Genomic DNA, 27,267 nt, shown 5'->3' with positions numbered 1-27,267 from the left:
CATTCAGACACGCCGGTGACGCCAGGCGCTGCTGTAGTTTCACCGAGTGCAGAGTCCTCATGGGAAATCCTTCTCTTCACTTTTTACTGGATATAAATGAGGAAGTTAATAGAGGTCAGCTGTTTTTATTTTTGTTTTTCTTTTCATTTTCCTACACTGTTTATGGCAATAAATTGTATCATCTTAGTGTTTGAAATGAATGTGTTGACATAGGATAACGGGATGAATTTATCCTGTGTATGGTGTTTGAGTCATTTGAAGGACAAAAAAAAAATTTTGCAAAAATTCAACCTGGCAGTTGGATTCACGCCGGAGTTGTGTCGCAAGCTTCAAGAACAAGGTAACAGAACTTGTCTTATTTCTGTTGGGTTAACACGGGAAGTCTTTATTCTCAACATAGGAGACGCGTGATGAGTGATTGTTTTGCGTATGTAAAGAATAAAAGATTTGGAGAGGAGACCCTGGCTCTGGGGTGTCATGATCTACACGCAAGGAGACAGCGTTTGGGACGGTCTAGGGGGTGATTCACTCAAAAATGAAAATTGTCATAATTTATAGTCGCCCTCTGCGTGTTCCAAACCTGTGTGAGTTTCTTCCTTCTGTTGAACACAAAAGAAGGTATTTGAAGAATGTTGGTAACAGAACAGGTGACATCAGTCATCGACTGCCACAGTATGTTTATCCATTTTGTGGGTATGTGTAAATACTTACATTTGAAATCATATGAGGATTTTTCATTCAATTCTTTTTCTCACATTAATAGCAATAATGGAGCGTTTCGAATTTTCATGAAAATAATGTCTCGATGCAAATTGAGTTCTGCAAAGTACATTTTTCGCACATTGGGTTTTGGGGTGAGATATGACCTGGAAGTCTTGCAAGATCCACCGTTGGATATGTTTTTCTTTTACATGTAGGCCTACAGTGAAAGTAATGCACCTAAATAGAACAACTTTGACACTGGAGCAACATGCCTGTGGTGTGAAAGTATTCTTTCTTATTTAAATCTGTAGCGGCTTTGAGTCTCCTACAAGCTTTAGTTTGAAGTGAACGAGGAAACGGGTTTGCTTTAATATATATATACAGTGGGGCAAAAAAGTATTTAGTCAGCCACCAATTGTGCAAGTTCTCCCACTTAAAAAGATGAGAGAGGCCTGATTACATTTGAAATCATATGAGGATTTTTCATTCAATTCTTTTTCTCACATTAATAGCAATAATGGAGCGTTTCGAATTTTCGTGAAAATGTCTCGATGCAAATTGAGTTCTGCAAAGTACATTTTTCGCCCATTGGGTTTTGGGGTGAGATATGACCTGGAAGTCTTGCAAGATCCACCGTTGGATATGTTTTTCTTTTACATGTAGGCCTACAGTGAAAGTAATGCACCTAAATAGAACAACTTTGACACTGGAGCAACATGCCTGTGGTGTGAAAGAATTCTTTCTTATTTAAATCTGTAGCGGCTTTGAGTCTCCTACAAGCTTTAGTTTGAAGTGAACGAGGAAACGGGTTTGCTTTAATATATATATATATATATATACAGTGGGGCAAAAAAGTATTTAGTGTTGGGGGTATAACGTGAGTTACGTAATCAGATAATTTTTTCAAGTAACTAGTAAAGTAATGCATTACTTTTTAATTGACGAGAATATCTGACTTACTTTTTCAGATAAGTAACGCAAGTTACTTTTTTTTTTTTTTTTTTCAATGTATCGACTGACAGCTCTGGTGTCCCCATGTTGAGAGAAATCAGATGCTACTGTAGTTCTAAATAAATATGAATATGCATTAATTTATCTCACTCACACAAAAACACACAGATTCAGTATTCCTCAAAATGAATAAAAATAATGCAACTCATGTTGCATTATCAACTCAATATGACACAAACCTGCAATAATTAAATGTTAAACACAAATATCCTTTGTCTTTGCTTCTGAGCTTCAATGATCCAGTTCAGCCGTACTAATCAGCACAAATAACATTTGTTTATTGCTGAAGTGTGTTGAAATGTCGTCTTCTGCATTCTACTGTACTTTCCCTTCAGCCTGAGGCTTATTCATTTCACTTTTGGTGTGAAAAGGCTTTTATATTTGCCAAAAATATAACTTTTTTATTTTAAAAACAAACAAGCAAGCCCTGTCCAGATTTAAAAAGTAACGTAACGTATTACTTTCCATAAAAAGTAACTAAGTAGCGTAATTAGTTACTTTTTTATGGAGTAACGCGATATTGTAATGCATTACACTATATATATATATATATGGGCTATTAATGCTAGAATCTAATTGATGCAGTCAGTTGTTTCATTACTTTAGATACTGAACTCTACTGTGATTATGAACTCGAGTGCTTGATAAAAGATCAGCTATCACTCCAGCAAAGGTAACAAAACAAGGTTCTCCACAGTCGATTTATTATGCAATCTTGGGGGTTTCATTTAGTTCATGCCCATAATTAGTTTTATTTCAGCAGAGGTCGCTGTCTTCTGCCTCAGAATTCTATCTGCTCTCAATTCTCTTTCTCAGATCACACAGAACATGTTCCGGCTCTGCAGGTCTGGGATGGACGTCGCTCCTAATGGGTCATTTCTCATATATGCAACATTCATAGTTGCCTATGCTAATATATATTTCAACTTTAATAGTTACAAGTTGTTATTTACACAGAAGATGAAAATAAAGTTAGTCAAATCCATTGCTAATACTTATCCTACTGATATTTGTGCTTTTGTCTTCCTGCCAAAAAACGTTTTATCACTTTATGTGGTTCAAGAACTATTAGGGATGTCATAAGGATCATCCAGATGGAAATTAAAGGTATGAGAGAAAAATATAAATGATGACCAAGCATATGGTGAGAAAATAAAACTGATTTATTTATTTTTTTGAGTTCGTTATTATATTTCTTTACTATGTGTCAAATATTAATGCGTTTAAGACTGGCAAAGGTGGTAAAGGCACGATGTTTAAAATTCAACTGTTATAAAAGTTTTCGGTATTGCGAAAGATTGTAGATCACGTGATACCGGTTGTTTTTCTCAGCGCTAGTCAGAATGGACCAATCACAGTCGCTTGAGATTAACCTGGAATTATGAAGTAGGTGTCCTGTTGATATATTTAACGCGTTATACCTTTCAGTGTACATACATTAGTATACAAGCGAGAGACAGAAGTCTGTTTCTGAGCCGCCAAGTCCTCTTAGAGGAAGTTTAATATATTTACTTTTTAAAACTTATTTTAACAAGAGAATTCACAAAAACAACCGACCTATACTCCTTTAATTTCTGTTTAATGGAGAACTCGACGACTGCGTCAACCGTCCGACGTGCGCGTTCTCGTGTTTTGAAGTAGTCGACGTGTGGCTCGCGCTCCCGCTAGCGACTCAAGCTCGCGATCAAACAAACAAACAAACAAACAAACAAACGGTCGCCGAAGTTGAGCTCGTCTAAGTTCAGCCATCACATTAAAAGCGGGGGATTTGCTCATAAAGTCTCTTCCTCGTCTCTTAAAATGTCCGGGGAGGATTAATTGCTCTCAGTCCGGAGTTTTGGACCTTTCTGCGGTTTGCGAGCGCTTCTCTTCGGTTCATTCGAGGTGAGTTTAACGACGTCCTTTCGGCTGAATTAAGAGAGCAGAAATGAAACAACCTCTATCTATCTCTTACCTTCACTCTCATTAATACATCTCTTTAGAGTTTGCTGAGTTGTAAACGCTTTAGTGTCACTACTTTTCGCCTGTGAACTCGTTCAGCTCCGTGTGAAACTGTCCTAATGCTCTAATATGCGAATACTTTGTGTAATCCTGATACTACACTTGAAATAGCTATACATGTGATCTCAGCTGTGTAGAGTCCTGATACGATGCTTATATATACTGAGTAATTTCAGTTCTGTAGTAACTAACCAGCGTTGGGGAAATTACTTTTCAAAGTAATGCATTACGATATCGCGTTACTCCATAAAAAGTAACTAATTACGTTACTCGGTTACTTTTTATGGAAAGTAATGCGTTACGTTACTTTTAAAATCTGGACAGGGCTTGCTTGTTTGTTTTTAATACAAAAAAGTTATATTTTTGGCAAATATAAAAGCCTTTTCACACCAGAAGTGAAATGAATAAGCCTCAGGCTGAAGGGAAAGTACAGTAGAATGCAGAAGAAGACATTTCAACACACTTCAGCCATAAACAAATGTTTGTCTGGAGTAATTTGTGCTGATTAGTACGCTTGAACTGAATCATCGAAGCTCAGAAGCAAATATAGAATGGGATTAAACGCATATTTGTGTTGTTTAACATTTAATTATTGCAGGTTTGTGTCATATTCTGAGTTGCATTATTTTTATTCATTTTGAGGAATACTGAATCTGTGTGTTTTTGTGTGAGAGAGATGAATTAATGCATATTCATATTTATAGCTACAGTAACATCTGATTTCTCTCAACATGGGGACAGCAGAGCTGTCAGTCAATACATTGGAGAAAAAAAAGTAACTTGCGTTACTTCTCTGAAAAAGTAACTCAGATATTCTCTTGTCAATTAAAAAGTAATGCGTTACTTTACTAGTTACTTGAAAAAAGTAATCTGATTACGTAACTCGCGTTACTTGTAATGCGTTACCCCCAGCACTGGTAGTAAGGTTAATAGTGAGGTGTTTATATGCTCGTGCTGGTTTTGCTTCTCTGCTGGACGCTAGGCTTTGGTGAACACAAGTGTTCCTGTTTTAAAGAGGAAGGTTTAGGAGAGTGATCTGGTCTGACACACCGAGGTTTGAGGCTGTCAGGTCATTGTGTCAATTGCGTCGTTGATTTGCACAAAGAGGAAGATGTGATCCGAGTAATGCCCAGATCAGCACACTGCCTTTGCTTCTAGCGTAAAAAAAAGAGAGAAGGTGCTTTTTACTGCAAAAGCAGTAAATGTTACTCATTAATGTGTTACTTTATTTGGTTTCTCTTTATAGATGTCAATGGCTTGAATTTTATATCCCAGGCTGTCTGTCTCTGAGGCTCACACTTTACAAGTCATTGACTCAATTTCACGGCGAGGACACTAATTAAACTTAACTCGCACCATGTTATCCTAAACGTAAAATTGAAATGCAATGCAATTATATGAATACATCTATTCATTTAAATATATGAGGAAGATGAACGTGCTTTAATTGCTGAATTAAAGTCCATTTAGAGAAAAAAAAAATGAACATACGGCTTTTAGTCTGCCGAGTCATGTCATGCGGTGCAACTAACATGCAGGAAAAAACTAGCGTAACATTTAAATGATGTCATGGAGACTCAAACTTTAAATTGTCAGATAATTGTATCTTTTTGAGACACAACACGCTTGGTTCAAGTTGTAAAATGACACATAAAATAGTTTGCCTATTCATTTAAATATATGAGGAAGATGAACATGCTTTAATTGCTGAATTAAAGTCCATTTAGAGAAAAAAAAAAATGAACATTTTAGTCTGCCGAGTCATGTCATGCGGTGCAACTAACATGCAGGAAAAAACTAGCGTAACATTTAAATGATGTCATGGAGACTCAAACTTTAAATTGTCAGATAATTGTATCTTTTTGAGACACAACACGCTTGGTTCAAGTTGTAAAATGACACATAAAATAGTTTGACTCCATTCATAATGCATGATATTTGTAAAGATGTTACTTAAAAAGTGAAAATGATGAGATATGTTCACGTACGTGTATTCAAGGTGTAAAATAAATATGTATTACACCGTTTTACTTGATGGTTACACCACATTGCATTTGTTGAGTCATTAAACTGAAACTTTCCTTAGAGTTTTTCAAAAACCAATTGCAACCAACATGAAAGAGTACGTTCTAAGAATCTGGCACATGTTCTAAACTAGAATTTTAAATGATTTTACCATTTTTTTTGTTATGCCATTAAAAATGTAGGAACTGTCTTGCTCCTGATGTCAGCTAGAACTCTTTCCTTGTGACTCCCCTTTTTGTGGCTTTTTTTTTTTTGCGTATTCTTTTGCTGCTTTTGAAGCATTGGTATTTCCCTCAGAAAAAACTTAACCCAGATTCAACATACTAGTAAACTATATTTAAGCATTCTATTTAAAGGCAAACAAAACATAATCATTAACACAATTCATTACAGTAAATGTGTGTGAGAGGGAGTGTGTAACATGTACACCAGTTTGCGGAGACCTGCAGTCATTTTACCTTTAAAGCTGTTCAGATTATTCATATCCTTTACATTTCAGATTTTTCCCCCTGTAGCCGTCAAACCTAATGGCTCGTTTATAATTTCACTCTGCCCTATGACCTGTCAGCAGTAAGTCCAGGCTTTACGTGTATCCTCCTGCTGTTGAGAGATCTGTCTCAGTGGGTGTTGTGTTGTCTAGTCACAGTGCAGCTATTGTTGGTCTGTTTCTAGTGAGCGTTTGGGTGTACTGACACTGCGGGCCGGGGCATTAAAGGGGGGCTGGGGTATTTAATGACAGCCCAGCGATATCCAGTCAGTGAGGGCTGTGAGAGCATTTCGTTGGTTTGAACTTTGCACGTGTTGTCATGTTTGCTGACTCCAGGTAATCTGAATTGGATTGTTTTTGTTGTGTTGTGTTGTGGATGGATTTTTATTATTTTTTTTATTTCAACTTGAATGCAAGTTTTGGTTTCCTGTTTAAAAATGGAAGATTTTGTAGTTAGGGCCAATGACAGACTTTTACAATGTAGAATATATAGTATATTAGAGCTGGGATGACTCTTATTAATTTTGATGAGCCGAGCCGACATCAGCTCTTAAATCCCTAGAACCGTTCTTTTAGTCCATTCTGTTTATTCACTAAACGTTATTTTTAGCGCATCTGCCATCCAATAATCACAATGAGCTTTGTTACTTTTGAAGCAAAGTCAGAGCTCTGTCAATTTTATTTTGAAATGAAACGGCATATTATTAGTCATTAGTCAACTAACTTAGAAATAAATATATCTAGTGAGGCACATTTTGATTGCACTGTATTACATGTTCATTAAATTCTTTCTTGTTGATGTCTCATTTATTGTATGTTTGAATAAGTCTGTTATGAAAAGTTATGATAGCCACTGTTTATATTTCAACAATGATTTGGAACAGATCAGGTAATACTTTAGAGTAGGGAACACATAACCTATTAACTAAGAGTTTCCCCTCAATAAACTCTTAATTTGCACTTATTGATAGTAAGTAAGGTAGTTGTTGTAGTTGTTATGTTTAGGTATTGGGTATGGGTTAAGGGATCTAGAATATAGTCATGCATTTGTGCTTTATAAGTACTAATAAACAACATATATATGTATACATACATACCTACTTGAATCGAAATAAGAGCTTGAGAGCTGAAATCGAATCGATTTGTTAAATCTGTGTCAATACCCAGCCTTTGAATATTTACAGTAGGGATGCACCGAAATGCAAATTCTTGGCCGAAACCGAACAAAATTAAACACTGGGCCGAATACGAACATGGTTTTTCGAGTTTTTGCCCCATGTATTTTGGCAAAAAAAAAAATCACCATTGCATAAATTAAAAAGCCAAAATGTGCTTTTTACTGTTTTGTCTTGCTTTTCAAAGAAAAAAATCTATTACAAAACAACAATTTAAAAAATATTTAACATATTTAACATATTTTAACATTCTAGCAGACACTATACCAACAAAGCGCAATTTAACTTAAGTTCAAATTAATAAGTTAGTAAAATAATAATTTTTGGCCATCAGAGACCCCCTTCTTGAATCAGGCATGTATTTTTTTTTTTTACTGTACAATTAAAAGCAGCCTTGCTGAGAAGAGACTTCTTTTAAAACATTAGAAAATATTACAGATCCTAATTTGAACACTGTGAATGTTATAATGTATTAAAACAGCTGTTGTAATGATTATTGTCATTATTATTGTCTTACTATTTATTTTATTTTACAGAACAACAGTAAAATTACAATGCTAACATTTATGAATGTTGATAAGAGTTCTTGCTTTTTCTCAACTTTTATTTTGGCAGGAACACGCACGAAGACCTCAATGCTTATTTTTGTTGACAACAGATTTATAAATGGGTCTCATTACGAATGCGTCGTACGTATCGCTTTGTCACATGACTTGTAAAAATTCATAAAAATGTGACTGAGCAACTGACGACTGTATCGGCGCAGATTGTCCTCACGCTTTGGACTGAACCCTGGTTAACAAGCAGCTCTGCTGCCAGTTCGTGCAGCGCTGTCAGAAAACATATTAGAAATGTATTAGAAAACATAACGTTCTGCAGTTTTTTTACTAATTGTTTAAGGCAATTTCACGATTTCAATCATCATACAGTAACCAGCAACAATCACCCCTTCCTCTTCTCATCGAAGACATGCGAAGCAGTACTAAACAGTCTCTCGCTGTCGGTGCTTGTAATGATTTGTGCCTCTTTCTCCGACAGTATAAATGCTTCCACACTGCTGACGTGTGTGCTGCATTATAAAGAGTGCGCACCTCTCACTCTGCGCTGGTTGCTATTTGATCGCGTCATATCATTGTTCGGTACAATTTATTCGGTCTTTTCGAATAAATCCACCAAGGTCCACCAAGCAGAAAGCCAGTTTGTTGTTGTGACGAGTCAATGATGAACCCCTCGTGTCCTAGAATCTTGTAGACTCTGATGCGTGTCAAAAGCCAGTAAGTCTCTCAAGATGTATAAGCTTGCATACTTTTGAGGTTCAAACAAAATGGTGTTGCTTTTTACTTGATGGTTGCATCACTTGACCACAGAGTTTTTTCTTGTCGTCGTGGAGGTTCTGTTAGCATCCTCAGGCTGAACGGTTTTGGAAGGGAGATTATTTTTATTATTTCCAGGTTTTGTCGGGGTAACAGGATCCTACTGTTATGTAGTCCCTTTCTTTGGACTTTGTTGCTTTTTGAGGCAGAAATCAACCTTGACTGCTTGTCCTTTCAGTGCCAGGAGAATCTCGCGGTGTGTAATGGCACCGGTTAGCACAGTAGACTAGGGCTGTCAAAATGACTGAAAAACTAAATTAGAATTTTCTACTTAAATATAATAAAAATTCAAATTATATTCGAATTTAAAAGGCATAATTTCAGTTAGGGGGGAAAAGCTTTTGGCTTATCTCCTGAGGCCACAAGAGGATATATATTATAAAATACAAAATATTATGCACGTTTCTTCAAAGAGTAATAAAATAACACGACTATCTTTGAAAAAAAGTGCATAATGATTAAAATAATGTTTATAAACCATTTATAATTAATAAAGTTGCTTAAACAATTAGAAAATAAAAAACAGCACCATGCATGTATGTATAGTTTAATACAAAGGACCGAAAACCAATCAAAAAGAGTAGGCTACTTTCTTCATTTAAAAACATGAGATGCAGTGGGATGGGGAAAACCGCCATAACGTCTTTAGACATGTTTTTTAAAAGTTGAACTTGCATTAATTTTACATGGCTTTCTAAAAATGAATGATAAATATGCGTTCTGTGTGAACGGCTTGGTTTCAGTAAACAACATCTTCTCCACACTGATGCTCTCGTTTTCCGCAATATATGAATGAACAACGTAGCAGCGCCACATCTAGTGGCTTCAACTGGATAAGCTAACAAAAGCATTCAAATGCAATCAATGACGCATACATCGTCATCGCATCTCGTGTGCCACTGATAAGGCTTTTTGACGACTAACGCAGACCTTAAATTCGAATGCAATGCTTTTGCATTCGAATGCGTTTTTTTTTTTTTTGTCAAATATTCGAAATTAGAAAAACATTTTGACAGCCCTACAGTAGACCAATGATTGATGGCAACGATTGATCATGAAAACACAATCTAACTCTTTTTGTTTTTGTTTGTTGTTCATCAGACACCAATTTGCATCAACAATTTCACGCTAACGTTTGCGGTCAGCACTCTGAAGATGATTAGATTTAGGTTGCAAATGAATTAAACTGAAGGTCTTGATGTTGTTTGAGACGACAATTGCTGAAATGTGTATACTGTATTCTCATGGTAATGAATTGCATTACAAAAACAGGTTGAAAAGAGTGGTGTCCTCTTAAAAACAAGTATAATAAAGTTTTTCAAATAACAAAAAGAACCATTAATATTTAAGTACAATAAGACAAAACACAATAAAAATGTAAAATAAAACAAATGTTTGATTAAAGTGCAAAAGAACACAACTATAAAGAACAGTAACTCGTATCTAGATATCTTTTTTTCTGGACTGACATGTTTTAGTCCAGATTAAAATGTGTAAGCAAATGTTTAGAATTAAATATTACATCTTTAAGTTTTAGGTGTTGTTTGATAAGCAGCAATATAGAATAAAGGGAATAAAGAAATGCAAGTACTGTTTGACTTCCCTTCTTCTCCATGACAGGTGTGTGTCCGAAATAGAAAATTGTGCAGCACCACAACCAGTTTTTTAACCAGTTGACAGAGAAAAAAAACCGAATGTGTACTCTTAAAAATACAAATACCAGTACCAGTGTATTGTATTACCAAAAACTGGCACATGTCTGTTGAGTCACATTGTTTTTAACTTTTTCACTTGACACAGTTTTGTAAAATGTGGCCTTCATGACTCGAGACATTCAAATGCAATGTCTAGAGACTTCCATCTGATGCATGTTTAGAGCACCAACAGTTTAACAAACTGCAAAATACCAAAAATCATTTCTGAGGTCATTTCGCAGGTTTGATGAAACTTTAGAAAGATGAACCTTTTTTGTGGGAAGAATTTCCTTTAAACAAACAATGCACAGTAAGACCAAAAATGTAAGAGGTGTCAGTTTTGCTTTAATGTTGACAATAACTATATTGTATTGTGTGAATGCTAATCATACAGGTTTTTAATTTCAGTACTGTTTATTTTGCATGTGGCTTTTAGTCAAGACCGTTTTGTACCAGCATGTCTTACTGGAGTAAAATTTCTATGATGGTAATATACTTTGGACAGTGGTGTGAGTTACCCACGTCTGATGTTTTTACTATCCTGAATGATTCATTCATCTTATCAGCTCATTCAACACTGTGCCCAAACCATGAGAGGCGTAACCATGGTAGTGCTACTGGATCAGCCAGCCTTTATTTGGCTGTGAGTGAGAGAGGGAGTAGTGTGTGTGTGTGCGTTTGAGTTTGAGAGAGAGAGACAGAACGATACAGTGTCATCCTAGTAGGAGTATTGCACAGCTCCTGTGGTTTAGATGGCACACAGCCTTTAAATAAATGATGGAAGTCCTACTTCTTCAGCCAAATGACTCCAGCTGAGAGCTTACCGGCCATCCTGACTGATGCTGGAAGAACTTTTTCATGCTGCTAATTTACCTCCAGGGGTATTGATTAGAGCAGACCAGTCTACCTTTTAAGAAAGTACATCCTTAGTCTTCAGATACAATCAATCTTAGAAGACAGAGCTGATTCAATTTGTGGTGCGATTAGCTGTAATCTAAGAGTCTCTTTCTGGAACTCTCGCAGTAGGTGTGGAGCATGTGGGCCAGCTGCTGCGGCTGGCTCTGTCTGGATGATTCCACCATGGACGACACCAGAAGTAACACCCGTCATCAGGCCTTCAGCAACTCTGGCTTCAGCAGTTACCCGTCTCCCCCTGCTCCAGAACACACGTGCAAGGCCTGTGGAGGTCGCTTCGACAGCCTAGCCAGAAAGGTAATCAGTTTTATACTAACGTTAGTATAAAATTATTATGGCAAAAGCTTGTGAATAGCAGTTTCCCAAGGTTTGGAGTACTGTTGTCAAAAGTACCGGTACTTTGGTAGCAAATCAACACTTAAATTTTTAAAACGTAGTGATGCCATCCTTTCGACAGTACCGGTAGTACTGAGTACAGACAGGCGACTGCTTTCAAACGCTCCCGTATTTGTGTGAGTGTTTGTACTGTGAAGAGCGTCAAAGGTTTCAACTGTCTTCAAAAAGTTTAGATGGTATTTTCTTTTCATCTTGTCTCCGTATGATGCACATTAAAGTAGTGTTTATAATCGCAGCGCTGCTTTGTTTACAGCGTTAACCATGGAAAGGATGTATTACTGCTGTTCCAAAAGCGCCCCCTGCTGTCAGAGAGTGAATCTGCGTCTCATTCAGCCCGTCTGCTCTTTCTGTTTCATGCAGATGTGTTTTATCAGGGCTTGAATTTCGGCGCGGGATTGTGCATAATTCTACTGATTCCCGCAGTTTCCGCACTTGTAATGTGGGAAATTCCCACAAATGTTTCAGCGTGAAAGACGCTCGGGACAGATGACGGAATGTATCATTTGCAGATAGATAGATAGATAGATAGATATTCGGTTTTTGTGGTATTGCTGTAACTGAATATTATTGTTATACCTATCTGAAAAAAGTAATTAACAGTTAATTTTTGTTGTATCATGTTGTTGTATTTGTTTGTGCCATTGCTTGTCATTTATCTATTCTTATTTTATTACTGACTGTTTACTTACTTGTCACAATCTCCTCATCACAGGCAGGCACAGCACTCATGTTCCTGTTTGTGTGTGCTGTCTGCGTCACTCATAGCACGTGCCTATATCGTGCACTATATCGAACATTTTTTATATCGTTATCGAAGAAGGTGTACCGTCGATAAATATCGATACCGTTTTTTCGCCCAGGCCTGCTTTATTTATATAGTGCTTTATACAATACAGATTGTGTTAAAGCAGCTTTACAGTGTCAAACAGGAACAACGTGTGAGGACAATAGAAAACAGTCAGTTTATCAGTTAAAGTCAGTTCATTGATGATTCAGTGAGGGCATCGTCCAGCTCACTTCAGTTCTCTTTATATAATGTCTGTGCAGTCAAGTCAACAATGTTGCCAGAAATTGTGTCCCCAGCTAAGCAAGCCAAAGGCGACAGTGGCAAGGAACCAAAACTCCATCGGTGACTGAACTGGAGAAAAAAAAAAACCTTGGGAGAAACCAGGCTCAGTCGGGGGCCCAGTTCTCCTCTGGCCAGACCAAACCAGCATGGTGTGGTTTAATTCCACGCTGCAACACAGGCAAACACAGACCAACAAGTAAAGAGTCCACAGAGTAATATGAATACTCTGTGGACTCATTACTTCAGTATTACTGCGTCACTGCATCTGTGTTGATGCAACCGTTCAGCTAAACATTGCTGAAGAACTTCATTGCTTGGCTGAATAATTATTATTTGTTCTAAATAAATTTATTATGTTTTTGTTGTTCTGAGTTTAGTTAATGAAACCTTGCCAGGTATATGTAGCAACTGTGTTATAAAAGTAATAAGCCCTGTGAAAAGCTGTACACAAATCATTTACCACATCCTTTGCACTTTTCTGTGGAGCATTAAAGAAGATATTTACACTGTGTGTAGTATTGTATTTGCCCAAAAATATTGAAAGCATTCTTTAAAGTGTCTTATTTTAGGTTGCACAGAAGAAATTAAGTCATAAAGGTTTAGAACAACAAGAAGGTAAACGATGACATAATGTTCATTTTCAGATGAACTTTTATCCTGTTAGCACACATAAATTCCACTGATTATATAGTGTATGAAAGTCTATTAGTAATAAAATTTGAAGTTGAATCCAATTGCAACACACTAAAGCAAACCTGTGAACAGGTCTAGATGTTCACATGTAAAGGTTGAGTTTATTCCAGTTCTAACTGGCCGTGTTGCTGAGGATCATAAGGCTGTGCTCAAGTAGTTTCACTGTACATTCCCCCGTGTTGAATGTTATTAAAAATCACAAACTGTCTTAACCTACTGAGAACCTTATGCCAGTGAATTAGAATTTGCTAGACACACAAAATCTCCTACACCTTGTGAGCCGCTTACTAAGGCAGCATTTTAAAGCACTGTAGGGCCTTTCTGACCTGAATACACTTTAAAACCAAAGACAGCCAGAGAGAACTCTAAAAGTCCAATATGTTTTTGATATTTTGGAGCAAAGCATCTGCTAAATGTAAAATAATGCTGAACTTTAAATTCTAGGCAGTGCTATCAAATATGTGATCAAAAATACATTTGTTAATGTGTATTGCACTTATTGGAGCCTTCTGGAGACCTCTTGATGCATTGCATTTAACATCATCCTCATGTCGCTGAGCCACCATTATTAACATTATCAAGCTGCCATACATCCAGGAGTCATAGTGTGAGTGTCTGCATCCAGCGTGACTACCTGCCCGCCTCACGAGGAGAATTATCCAGAATGCACTTTGTAAACTGTGGCTCGAATGACAGAATGATGATGCATATCGATGTCACAGCCATTGTACCGCTTCCTTACTGTAGTGCTGCTGTTGTCATGTCACGTTCATGGCATTCCTGCACACACACCTTACATAAGGGCAGAGTCACATTGGGTTCTGGTTTCCTGAACAGATTTGTTTTAAGATATCGGATTGGAAGTTTTTTGATGTTTGAATGCATATTAGTGGGTAGGACATCTACAAAGCACATCCAGTATTGTTATCTGAATAGAGCTCAATAGTGACCACCCAGCTTTTCAGCAGAAGCTTATTCTTACGTCAATGTATTTCACAAAGTTTCCAAGCCTTAAACCAAACAAACTAGTTCCATGATTAATTAATATTACAGCAATTGATTTGAAGACAAAGTATTTGAAAATCAGCTAAATGAATTAACTATTCATCCCATGACTCATTATTAGCCATTAACCAAACCAACCAGCTACAAGGTGAATCACAGCATTACAAACTTTGATTTGAAGCAAAGATGTCAAAATTGGACAAGATGGAGGTTCAACACTGTTCTTAATGGCTTTAATGACATAAAATAAAAACCGAGAAATCTAAAACTATTGATTTAAAGATGTTAATTATGTATTTTAAATGTATTCCAAATTATACATATACATTTAAGTAGGGAGACTTTGTCATTCACAGTATTTATTGGGAGTTGTCGAAGGCGTTTTGTTTTTTGTGATTTACTCGATTGTTGGAGATTTCTTTGCGGAATCATGGGCAATGTAGTTTTCACTAGCTATAATAAATGTGGCCTCATGGCTTCTGAAATGATGTAGCTTCATTGCTTCAACAATACCATTGATTAACAACCTTGGAACTCACAGTAGGTTTGTCTTTAATGCTGTAGGTTATCATTAAAAATCAGTTCCCCTATTGTTGAAAAAAATGAATGGCATTTGTTTTACTTCCAGAACCCAACTATTGCACACAGGAGGATTTCACTTTAAAATTGTGGGTGGTGTAGTGCTTCACCAGTAATTTGCTGATAAAAACAGTTTTCTATAAATGAAGCTGAAATGTTCCAATGATGTATTGCGTCTACAGGCTTAGACCTCAATTTCACCTATGTAAAGGCTGTGACACACCAAACCAACATGAAAGAACTGGTGGCAAAAACTAGGCCTACAGATGCTCAGAGACAGCCCAAATTTGGCCGACTTGTGTCATGGCCTGAAAGGTGCAGTAAGCGATTTCTGAGAAAAGCTGTTGAAAGTGGATTGAAAGCACCAAAACAAACTTGTAGCAATCACCAGTAAGGGGTGTGTCCATGCGTGATGGGGGAGGTGCCTGTTGCATAGCATGTTTGTGAATTTGGGGGCGGAGCTATCAAGACAGAGGTGTGATTATTTTGGGTAGGAGTGTGTTTTTGGTCATCGACAGCAATTCAAAGAAATCACTTACTGCACCTTTGAAGTGTATGTGAACCTAAAGTTGAGATCGACTTTACTCTTTCCATGAAATTGAATATTGAATGAGACTGATTTCGAGGGGGAATTTATTTGACAGGATTTGAGGCAGTATAGTAGTGAGAGGAGGGGGGTGAGATCTGGACATGAGCCAGCAGCTGTTGCAAATCCTGAGCATGTGCACAGTCCATTGCGCCACAGCTCTGACTGAATGGCATTGTGACTTCCAGAACGCTACGCTTGAGTTCTGTTAGTCACATGTTTATATTTCCTGGAGAGGCTTCCCAGACTCCTTTGGCATTATCCAGTACATTAAACAGAAGATGATGCAATAGTGTAACTTCTGACCCAGTTGTCTTGGTCAGTTGCAAAATGCATGAGTGAATGAGTGTTCCTCCTTAAAAGAAGGATTAGACCTTGTGTTCCAGTCTTAACCTGGCTGTAAAACTCACCCTCCCATTATTCATTGCAGCACGTGTGCATGGACTGCCAAAAAAGCTACTGCAGCCGCTGCTCCACTCAGCAGGACCTCCAGCCATGGCTGTGCCACACATGCCAGCGTTTCCGTGGCATCCTGTTCGAGCGCGCCGAGCTGATGAAGCTCAAGGTGAAGGATCTGAGGGACTACCTCCACCTGCACGGGGTCTCCACGCAGATGTGCCGTGAGAAAGAGGAGCTGGTCGAGCTGGTTCTTGGCCAGCATACGCCTACATCTGACACGCACATTCCTCCACCCCCAGTGACCACACATGAATCCCTTAACACTCCAGTCATAACCGTGAGCCCGTTGGCGGACAATGGCACAGCAGAACTGGGACCTCAGACTCAAGCAACGGAAGATGGACAGGTAAAAAATGTTCTTTCTTTTTTTCTTTTTTTTTTTGAAAGAAGCTACATCTATTTGATGAATGAATACAGTAAAAAAAAACAGTAATATTGTGAAAAATTATTACAATTTAAAATAACCATTTTCTAAGTGAATATATTGTAAAATGTAATTTATTTCTGTGATGCACAGCTGAATTTTCCGCATCATTAGTGTCACTGAATATGCTGATTTGATCAAGAAACACTTATTGCTATTACCGATGTTGAAAACAGTTTTTGCTGCTCAATTTTTATTTATTTTTTGGAAACCATTCGTCAAATTTTTTTTATCGAATTTTTAAATCGCATGTGCTTCACTTCTCGGTTTGGTTCATGCAGCACTGTAAAGCACAGCTTTAAAATGTCTCATATGACTCACTTTTGACACAGACTGTCTCTTAAGAACACTACAGAGTGTGCAAAATAACTGTTGTAACTTAAAGTGAGTTAGATAGGGAGCACAGCTGCGTTAAACTCTGTTGGTTGTGACCTTTGACCCTTAGAGCTTGGCTGAGGCGACAGCTGAAAGCGAGATGGACGCTGAGCTGCAGGAGGAGCAGGAGTTGCAGGTACCTCCTGAAACTCCTCACCTCTCCTCTACTTCTCGCTGCTGCGCTGTCTGGGGCGTTAAATGGGGCAGAGGACAGAACAGTGACTTCTGTCACACTTCAGAATGCTTAGGAAAGATTTGGCCTCTTGATGATTCTTGCCGTTCACAGTAGAGTCAGTTTAAAGAATGTCTTCTGCTTCATAGGGGTGCTTTGAGCGTGGGGAAAAGCTTGGCTGCAGGCTGGGATGAATCACTGCTTCTTTGAAAGTCTGTCTTCGAGTCTACTCTTTTCACATCTTAAAGGGAAAGTTCATGCAGAAACGATTCCGTCAACTAGGTAAAGATCGGGATTAATCCATTTCCAGTGAACGAAGCAATTGAGACCGGTTTTGTGAACTAGATCAACTGATTCTTTTGAATCTGGCTCAAATGAACAATTCGTTCCTTGGACAATTCAGTCTGATCTTAAGAAAATGTATCGGGCACAGCAACAGACCCTCAACTCAACGCTGTTGCTTCTTTCACTTGAGGAGCAAAAAGTGCTAGTGTGAGAAGTCACAATAAATGGAAGTAGCAACAGATCTTGTGACGTACATCTGAGTGTAACAGATTATCGAGAGAAAAAAACAAAGATCTGGGATTTGATTCTACCCATCGGTTGTTGATTGGATTTTAAGATATGGGTGCTGCACTCAAAACTGAATGTGAGCTTGCTGTCGATTGTTAGGGTCTGGACTAAATGACTGGAGAAGTCAAGACACCTTTATTTATATAGTCAATGATGTGAAGGTTATCAAATATGTGACACATTCTCCTGTCAAGCAGCTCTGCAGAAGACAATATTGTCATTATTAAGCTCAAGTCAGTTCAAGTTTTGTTCTCATCTGATAATGTCGGTTCTTTCAAATCAGTGATACTGAATCCTAAACCCCAGCTAAGCAAGCCAAAGGTGACAGCGGCTAGGAACCAGAACTCCATCGGGTGACAGAAATGGAGAAAATACCTTGAGAGAAACCATGTTTAAGTTCAGTAATATTGTGAAAAATTATTACAATTTAAAATAACCATTTTCTAAGTGAATATATTGTAAAATGCAATTTATTTCTGTGATGCACAGCTGAATTTTCCGCATCATTAGTGTCACTGAATATGCTGATTTGATCAAGAAACACTTATTGCTATTACCGATGTTGAAAACAGTTTTTGCTGCTCAATTTTTTATTTTTTTTGGAAACCATTCGTCAATTTTTTTTAATCAAATTTTTAAATCGCATGTGCTTCACTTCTCGGTTTGGTTCACGCAGCACTGTAAAGCACAGCTTTAAAATGTCTCATATGACTCACTTTTGACACAGACTGTCTCTTAAGAACACTACAGAGTGTGCAAAATAACTGTTGTAACTTAAAGTGAGTTAGATAGGGAGCACAGCTGCGTTAAACTCTGTTGGCTGTGACCTTTGACCCTTAGAGCTTGGCTGAGGCGACAGCTGAAAGCGAGATGGACGCTGAGCTGCAGGAGGAGCAGGAGTTGCAGGTACCTCCTGAAACTCCTCACCTCTCCTCTACTTCTCGCTGCTGCGCTGTCTGGGGCGTTAAATGGGGCAGAGGACAGAACAGTGACTTGTCACACTTCAGAATGCTTAGGAAAGATTTGGCCTCTTGATGATTCTTGCCGTTCACAGTAGAGTCAGTTTAAAGAATGTCTTCTGCTTCATAGGGCTGCTTTGAGCGTGGGGAAAAGCTTGGCTGCAGGCTGGGATGAATCACTGCTTCTTTGAAAGTCTGTCTTCGAGTCTACTCTTTTCACATCTTAAAGGGAAAGTTCATGCAGAAACGATTCCGTCAACTAGGTAAAGATCGGGGTTAATCCATTTCCAGTGAACGAAGCAATTGAGACCGGTTTTGTGAACTAGATCAACTGATTCTTTTGAATCTGGCTCAAATGAACAATTCGTTCCTTGGACAATTCAGTCTGATCTTAAGAAAATGTATCCGGCACAGCAACAGACCCTCAACTCAACGCTGTTGCTTCTTTCACTTGAGGAGCAAAAAGTGCTAGTGTGAGAAGTCACAATAAATGGAAGTAGCAACAGATCTTGTGACGTACATCTGAGTGTAACAGATTATCGAGAGAAAAAAACAAAGATCTGGGATTTGATTCTACCCATCGGTTGTTGATTGGATTTTAAGATATGGGTGCTGCACTCAAAACTGAATGTGAGCTTGCTGTCGATTGTTAGGGTCTGGACTAAAGGACTGGAGAAGTCAAGACACCTTTATTTATATAGTCAATGATGCGAAGGTTATCAAATATGTGACACATTCTCCTGTCAAGCAGCTCTGCAGAAGACAATATTGTCATTATTAAGCTCAAGTCAGTTCAAGTTTTGTTCTCATCTGATAGTGTCAGTTCTTTCAAATCAGTGATACTGAATCCTAAACCCCAGCTAAGCAAGCCAAAGGTGACAGCGGCTAGGAACCAGAACTCCATCGGGTGACAGAAATGGAGGAAATACCTTGAGAGAAACCATGTTTAAGTTTGATGTACAATCTCTCTGTTGGTCAAGTATGGAGGGTCTGTCTTTCAACGCTACATTAAGAAGGATAAGTGCAGCATTTACTGTGTGGTGGAAGGCCAGTATTATGACACATGCTACCACTCCTTATCATAATAAAAAAGGCTCTTGAACTAATCTAAACAAGACCTTTAAACCATGATGAACGCTCAGCTGGTTATCTGAACCCTAGTATTAGCATATAATGTTTGCATAATAACAGGATGTGGAGTTACACAAACTGCCAAGCATTAATCGATTCATCTGTGTGTGTTTTTTAACATCTTTCTGTTCATGCTGTCTGTGCCAAACCTGCAGACTAAACTAATTTAAACCACAGCTTTCTGCTCATCTCTGGATTGCGTTGTGATTGGGGTTAAACCTTTTTCTAAATCAGTAAAGTGAAAATAATGACACTTTCATTTTCTAACATTTGCTCTTGATTTGGCAGATTCTTGTTCTCTGAAGTCTGCTTTGACTTTCAGTGGAGTGATGTTTGCATGCACTTGAGATGCCAAGAGATCATTTACCCATCAGTCACGTTACAGCCCTAGATAAACAGATGTTTGCATGCTGTCTTTCTCTGTGTCAGTCTTCAGACTCTGAGGAAGTGCTGGCTCCTGGGCGACGGGCGTCTCTGTCTGACATCAGATCAGTGGAGGACATTGAGGCTCTGAGTGTACGCCAGTTGAAGGAGATTCTTGCCAGGAACTTCGTCGACTATAAGGGCTGCTGTGAGAAATGGGAGCTGATGGAGAGAGTCACGCGTCTGTACTACGACCAGAAGGACCTGCAGAACATGGGTAAAGGATTTGATGTGATTAGATGGATCAGCAGCTGGGTGAGGGCTCAGAAGTGTACAGCTCAGCACTCTGACGTTGACGTTATATTTAATTTTTTATAGTTTGGTTTCTGCTGCTTGTCAATGTAACCTGTAGGCTTGACATATTTTTGAAGAGTAATGTGGTTCTTCCTGCTAAGTGGCATTTCAGTTAGTGCCCTGGGCAAACATGAACACATTTTCTCAAGTAAATTGAAAAGTTAAATGTATCATTTCTGTTGATTACATTAACATGGCCTGTATTTGGTTTTTACAGTGTCTAACGCCACAGAAGGCACAGGTGGGTTTGTTTCTTATGACCTCAAAGTTAAGAATAGTTTTCATTAATATTTTAAGTGTCCATTTAATTTGAGTTTTATGTCCATTTTACTGTGAAGTTATGAATAATTGAATCACATAATTGTTTATCTTGAGGATGGAATTCATAAGTTATGTGGTGTAACCACCAAGTAAAAAGTAATAATGTTTTGTTCTTACAGCTTAAATATATGTGAGTGTACAATCGTAATCATTTTCAAAAGGTTGACACCCTTGTGTCAAGCCAAGCATTAATCGATTCATCTGTGTGTGTTTTTTAACATCTTTCTGTTCATGCTGTCTGTGCCAAACCTGCAGACTAAACTAATTTAAACCACAGCTTTCTGCTCATCTCTGGATTGCGTTGTGATTGGGGTTAAACCTTTTTCTAAATCAGTAAAGTGAAAATAATGACACTTTCATTTTCTAACATTTGCTCTTGATTTGGCAGATTCTTGTTCTCTGAAGTCTGCTTTGACTTTCAGTGGAGTGATGTTTGCATGCACTTGAGATGCCAAGAGATCATTTACCCATCAGTCACGTTACAGCCCTAGATAAACAGATGTTTGCATGCTGTCTTTCTCTGTGTCAGTCTTCAGACTCTGAGGAAGTGCTGGCTCCTGGGCGACGGGCGTCTCTGTCTGACATCAGATCAGTGGAGGACATTGAGGCTCTGAGTGTACGCCAGTTGAAGGAGATTCTTGCCAGGAACTTCGTCGACTATAAGGGCTGCTGTGAGAAATGGGAGCTGATGGAGAGAGTCACGCGTCTGTACTACGACCAGAAGGACCTGCAGAACATGGGTAAAGGATTTGATGTGATTAGATGGATCAGCAGCTGGGTGAGGGCTCAGAAGTGTACAGCTCAGCACTCTGACGTTGACGTTATATTTAATTTTTTATAGTTTGGTTTCTGCTGCTTGTCAATGTAACCTGTAGGCTTGACATATTTTTGAAGAGTAATGTGGTTCTTCCTGCTAAGTGGCATTTCAGTTAGTGCCCTGGGCAAACATGAACACATTTTCTCAAGTAAATTGAAAAGTTAAATGTATCATTTCTGTTGATTACATTAACATGGCCTGTATTTGGTTTTTACAGTGTCTAACGCCACAGAAGGCACAGGTGGGTTTGTTTCTTATGACCTCAAAGTTAAGAATAGTTTTCATTAATATTTTAAGTGTCCATTTAATTTGAGTTTTATGTCCATTTTACTGTGAAGTTATGAATAATTGAATCACATAATTGTTTATCTTGAGGATGGAATTCATAAGTTATGTGGTGTAACCACCAAGTAAAAAGTAATAATGTTTTGTTCTTACAGCTTAAATATATGTGAGTGTACAATCGTAATCATTTTCAAAAGGTTGACACCCTTGTGTCAAGGTTAATAAGTCATAATATAATATATATATTAGGGCTGGGCAAGTTAACGCGTTATTATTAATTAATTAACGCCGACAATTATTTTATCGCGCATTAACAGTTTTTTTAATTATTATTATTATTATTATTATTATTTTGTAAGTCCATTGCTTGCTGGCTCTGAATACACATACAGACAAACCGGGTCACAGGAGGTGTAATAATACAACGTGATTTTGTGACAAAAACATGGAAACTATTTTTCGTTTTTATCTTCTTGTTTGCTATATTTATTTGCTTGGTCAGTGTATTTGTGGGTTTTGGTTCTTTTGCACTTATAGGCTGTAAGGACCCTTGAAATAACAGAAATCGTTTGGCGAAGTGATATGTAATGCGATCGAGATCTGCCTGGAACTACTTTAGCTGTGCGTTTCCCTGAAAATAATTGCACACCTTAGAACGTTCGTCAGCCAATCAGATTCAAGTATTCATCAGCCCCGTAGTGTGTGTGTTGGATCTGGGGTTTAATCTACCACCTCCGTCCAGACTGACACTGTAAACTGTACTAACAGGAATGAGACTTGTCATACGAGTCTTGTCAGATCTGAAGTCTGTTGATTCATCTCACATGAGCGAACGCGAATAGTCTAAATTGCTGGCAATTATGAGACAGAAGGGGTGTGGAAAAGAGTCACGTTTGATCAAACTGATCCTCGTTACAGCCCTGTCCGACTTCACCTTGATGAATCTCACCAAACCTCTGGCCCAAAGTCATGAGGAAAATGACTGTCAAGAAAATGTTTTAATGCAGAAAAACCTTGATCCATCAAATTAACTTCATTTTCTTAATGCAATATGTTTCCGGGTTTTTTGTTGTTGTTGTTTTTTTGGCGTGAAAAATAAGTACATGATATGCGGGGGAAAATATGAAGAGTTCATTTGCAAAAACCGATAAACGCCACTTAAAAAAGAGCTGATTGCCGTGCATTATTCTCCACATATAGCGCAATCTGAACCCTAAACACGTTTTGACAAAAAAGCCGGTTTTGTCCACTTTCAAGGCATCACGAGTTCACATTTCACTGCAGAAGCCGACAAGCGCCCTTGTTGTTTTTGAACAGAAGCCGATAAGTCGATTTCAGCGAATCAGCGTGCTGTATTCAGGTCAGGTGACAAGGCTACTTTCACTTAGAAAAGACGTGCTAGGCTAGCTGAGAGGAGTTTCGTCAAAGCTGACTAAACGTGATCGAGGATCATTTCGACGAACTTGATGAAGCTGTGATATCTTCTTCAGGGCGAAAAAGTAAAATAAAAGCTGAAACGTATTCACGGGAGCTTGCAAAAGCAGCGCATTACACTGATGAGGGAAAAGCTCAGTGTATTGCGTGTAATCACATCCATACAGTTTATGATCACAACAACAACAACGTTTGTCAGGCGTCTACATTCTCATCTGAGGAGATTACAAAGATTCAACCAGTTTCTAAAACATGAAATGCGGTTATCTACTTTTGCTATAAAACTAACTTTTCATATGTAAAAAAAACAAAACATACTTTCAATGAACTTTAATTTTGTAAATTACCTGTATTTGTTTAAGTTATTACTTAATCAAAACCCAACTGCAGTTTGATTGAGATGAGAGAAAGTAACGAAAAATAACATAATGCATTACTTTCCATAAACAAATATCGAAGTAATGCAATTAGTTACTTTTTTAGGGAGTAACGCAATGTTGTAATGCATTACTTTTAAAAGTAACTTTCCCCCCAACACTGTATGTGTATGCATATATATATATATATATATATAATTTTTTCTGGGGTTGCCTTCCCAAAGAGAAAAGTGCAATAAACCGTAATAAATAAAGTGGGACTTTAAAGCATATCTGCATTTAACATCTCAAGTGCAAGAGGAGCTAATGAAAAAGACATGTATCTTAAATTAAAGACTTTGGATTATTTAAAACATGAATTTGTATCACTGTGAAATATAAGATTTCCTTTGATGGTCATGCAAAGTATGATCAATGTTGCGTCTGTTAATGTTTAATATGTAAATAAGAAGAGGGAACACTTTCATTTTCAAGACAGATGTTTGTATGGTAATACTGTGAACCAGCCTTCAATTTCTTAAGAAGAAGAAATGTAGTTTGTTGTTAAAGATTTTTTTGTATTAAAATATATTTCCAGCATGTTTGTCTGGTTGTGTTGTTTGAAGGTACAGTAACATGAATCGGTCCTCGAGCACAGCAGCCGTGAGGCGGGGACCGGTTCTGTTACTTTCAGAGAACACAGTATTCTCATGAGGGTGGGGTATTGTTATTGAGTTACAGCTTATTGTTAGCTCCTCAGACAAGTGGCCGTCCCTCCCCAGGGTTCAGACGTAATAAAGCAAATACACTTGCAGAAGCATGACAAAGCTGTTTGATGACAGAGGCTTCACCGTTGAAGTACTGTAGTTCTGCTGAACTCAATATAACCGGCACAACAGCATATATATATATATTATTATTTTTTTTCATTTTTTTTTTTTCAAACAATGTGACCAATTATTTAGTTTGGTTTTACTCCAGCAATGAAAACAATTCTAAAAGAGTTCTATAAAGCAAAAGCATTTGAAAACTTCAGCACTGGTCATATTAGTATTACATAAGTCATGTACTACATAATATTGCATTTTTTGTTAATACTTTTTCAAACACAATACATTTTGTGTGGAGAGAAAAAAAGTGGATTGTGAGTTGTGAATTATTTGATTAGCTTTAGTCTAAAGCACAACAGTTTTGATCAGTAGCTTTGCTTCCAGCTGTTAGAATGATTATTATTCACTTTTAACCTTTGTAGCATTTGAATCATTATTGTATTAAATAATCTGAAGACATTTTAACTGCTTAGATAGCATGGTGTTGTGACCCAACACCGCTTTTATTTTAATCCTAAATGTATTTATTAATATACATACAGTATAAAGACACCAGATTGAGCAGTTTCTGAATTAAAAAGATCTTATAAACATTATGGTGCACACTGACCCCTTGTGGGTAAAAAAGAAGTGTATTTTATTAGCAGTCAAAAGACATGATGAACATAAAGGTTCTCTCTCCTCCTGCAGCTGCCAGTTATGGTAAATAATAAAATAGCTATATTATATAATAGTTAACCCTGTAAAGACTAATATGTGAAGGTTTAATGGAACATTTTATTGACCTTTAGATAAAATACTAGGGGGAAAAATCTAGAAAATGAAGCACACATTTGATGTTGAGTATCATATTTGATGCATTCGGCTTTTATTGCTCATATAATATTATATAGTGACAATATGGAACTCATACTCGAAAAGGAGTAAAAAAAAAAGTAGTGCAGTTGCTGATGTTCATATGGCCAAAAAGTAAATCTATTAGACTACTTATGTCAGTATAAAAGAAAAGAAAAAAAATGGAAATAACAGGAGAGACTCCTTTGCTTACTCTACAAATCAATTACTCGTTATTGAAAGTTAGGGTTAGTTCAGTATGGATATAATGTAATATTATTGCAGCATTGGTCATCTATTTTGTACATTGTAAGTGGAATTCTTAATAATAATATACAGGTAAGATTAACACAAACTTAAATTAATATTTAATTTCCACATATTTATGTATTTTGTGGTTAGCCATATAATAAGCTCAACATCAGGGTCCGGATCACCCTGCCTGGGTTAGTTCTGTGATATTGACAGGCTAATTATATTATCTCTAGCATATTAAATTCCACAGAGACGACCTAGCTGTACTCCTGTGTATACATGCGTCTCTCCAATCACCATGACGTCAGTGAAATTGCATATGATGATAGATCTGAGCACTGAAATTCTGGATGAGTTGTTAATTTCACCACAGACAGTTAGAAAATTACTAGCATTAAAACAAAATAATCACCAGTTTGTTGGGGGAGGGGTTAGCTGTGGTGACCACCATATAGCTCCGCCCCTAGATGAGAGTAGGATTAAGATTAAAGTTATACAGGTCATTAAAGTGTTGAGTGAATAAACACGTTTTCTGTTTTCTTTATTTTTCATTCCTTTGCTACATAGAAAGTGGGGAGGACTCTGTAGGAATGGAGAGCCAGATGGAGGACAATAGAAGACATCAGGCTGGTAGAGGATCACTAGAAGGTACTGGGGCTGGTGAGGGCCACCAGAAAACATTGGGTCTGTTGAGGGTCTCTAGAAGACACTGGAGCTGGTGAGAGTCACCGGAGGACAGTGGGGCTGGTGAGGATCACTGGAAGACACTGGGGCTAGCGAGGGTCTCTAGAAGACACATGGGCTGGTAAAGGGTCACTAGAAGGTACTGGGGCTGGTGAGGGTCTCTAGAAGACACATGGGCTGGTAAAGGGTCACTAGAAGGTACTGGGGCTAGCGAGGGTCTCTAGAAGACACATGGGCTGGTAAAGGGTCACTAGAAGGTACTGGGGCTGGTGAGGCTCACTGGAACACACGGGGGCTGCTAGAGGATCACTAGAAGGTACTGGGGCTGGTGAGGCTCACTGGAACACTCTGGGGCTAGTGAGGGTCTCTAGAAGACACATGGGCTGGTAAGGGTCACTGGAAAGCACTGGGAATGGCAAAGGGTCACTAGTAGGCACTGGGGCTGGTGAGGGTCACCAGAAAACATTGGGTCTGTTGAGGGTCTCTAGAAGACACTGGAGCTGGTGAGAGTCACCGGAGGACAGTGGGGCTGGTGAGGATCACTGGAAGATGGGGCTAGTGAGGGTCTCTAGAAGGCACATGGGCTGGTAAGGGTCACTGTAAAGCACTGGGAACGGCAAAGGGTTACTAGAAGGCACTGGAGCTGGTGAGGGTCACTGGATAACACTGAGGTGGGTGTGGGTCACCAGGAAACACTGTGGTTGGTGAGTGTCATCAGAAAACAGTGGAACTGGTGTAGGTCACTGGAAGACACTGGGACTGATGAGAGGCTCTAGAAGACCAGAGGACTCTGGAGCTGCTGAGAGATGCTAACAGGTTCAAGACAGACAGGACAGATGCTGATGTTGACTCGGCTGACTCTAAAGCTTGTCATCTTTAATCAATTAGTGACTTACAGTCTAATCTTCTTTAACAAATGGCTTAAATGGT

At 38.1% G+C, this 27,267-nt stretch overlaps 2 protein-coding genes across 2 annotated transcripts; both read left to right on the top strand.

The window, feature by feature from the left end:
• The first annotated feature begins 3,327 nt into the window (after positions 1 to 3,327).
• On the top strand, positions 3,328 to 21,289 carry LOC107562999 (E3 ubiquitin-protein ligase rififylin-like). The gene is made up of 8 exons (XM_016247770.1): positions 3,328 to 3,597; positions 4,961 to 5,040; positions 11,492 to 11,680; positions 16,142 to 16,516; positions 17,040 to 17,105; positions 20,234 to 20,444; positions 20,739 to 20,762; positions 21,231 to 21,289. The coding sequence occupies exons 3-8, from the start codon at positions 11,504 to 11,506 to the stop codon at positions 21,287 to 21,289; spliced, it is 912 nt and encodes a 303-aa protein (XP_016103256.1). The 5' UTR covers positions 3,328 to 3,597; positions 4,961 to 5,040; positions 11,492 to 11,503.
• Position 21,290: 1 nt separating this feature from the next.
• Positions 21,291 to 26,375, top strand: LOC107562998 (E3 ubiquitin-protein ligase rififylin-like). Its single transcript, XM_016247769.1, has 3 exons — positions 21,291 to 21,582; positions 21,877 to 21,900; positions 26,221 to 26,375. Exons 1-3 carry the CDS (start codon positions 21,291 to 21,293, stop codon positions 26,373 to 26,375), a joined length of 471 nt encoding a protein of 156 aa, XP_016103255.1.
• Positions 26,376 to 27,267: the final 892 nt, after the last annotated feature.

The sequence above is a fragment of the Sinocyclocheilus grahami genome, unplaced genomic scaffold (genome assembly GCF_001515645.1).
Source record: "Sinocyclocheilus grahami isolate Dianchi unplaced genomic scaffold, SAMN03320097.WGS_v1.1 scaffold853.1, whole genome shotgun sequence".
Lineage (NCBI taxonomy): Eukaryota > Metazoa > Chordata > Actinopteri > Cypriniformes > Cyprinidae > Sinocyclocheilus > Sinocyclocheilus grahami.
The sequence above is the reverse complement of the archived record's forward strand: the minus strand, read 5'-3'. Positions and strand labels throughout refer to the sequence as shown.

Bases quoted from the DNA above. Each gene is read 5' to 3' on its own strand.
- LOC107562999 (XM_016247770.1), top strand. From the start codon at position 11,504: ATGTGGGCCAGCTGCTGCGGCTGGCTCTGTCTGGATGATTCCACCATG. The intron at 17,106-20,233 runs GTACCTCCTGAA...TCTCTGTGTCAG, and splicing joins AGGAGGAGCAGGAGTTGCAG to TCTTCAGACTCTGAGGAAGT. The intron at 20,763-21,230 runs GTGGGTTTGTTT...TTGATTTGGCAG, and splicing joins TAACGCCACAGAAGGCACAG to ATTCTTGTTCTCTGAAGTCT.
- LOC107562998 (XM_016247769.1), top strand. From the start codon at position 21,291: ATGCCAAGAGATCATTTACCCATCAGTCACGTTACAGCCCTAGATAAA. The intron at 21,583-21,876 runs GTAAAGGATTTG...TGGTTTTTACAG, and splicing joins GAAGGACCTGCAGAACATGG to TGTCTAACGCCACAGAAGGC. The intron at 21,901-26,220 runs GTGGGTTTGTTT...TTTGCTACATAG, and splicing joins TAACGCCACAGAAGGCACAG to AAAGTGGGGAGGACTCTGTA.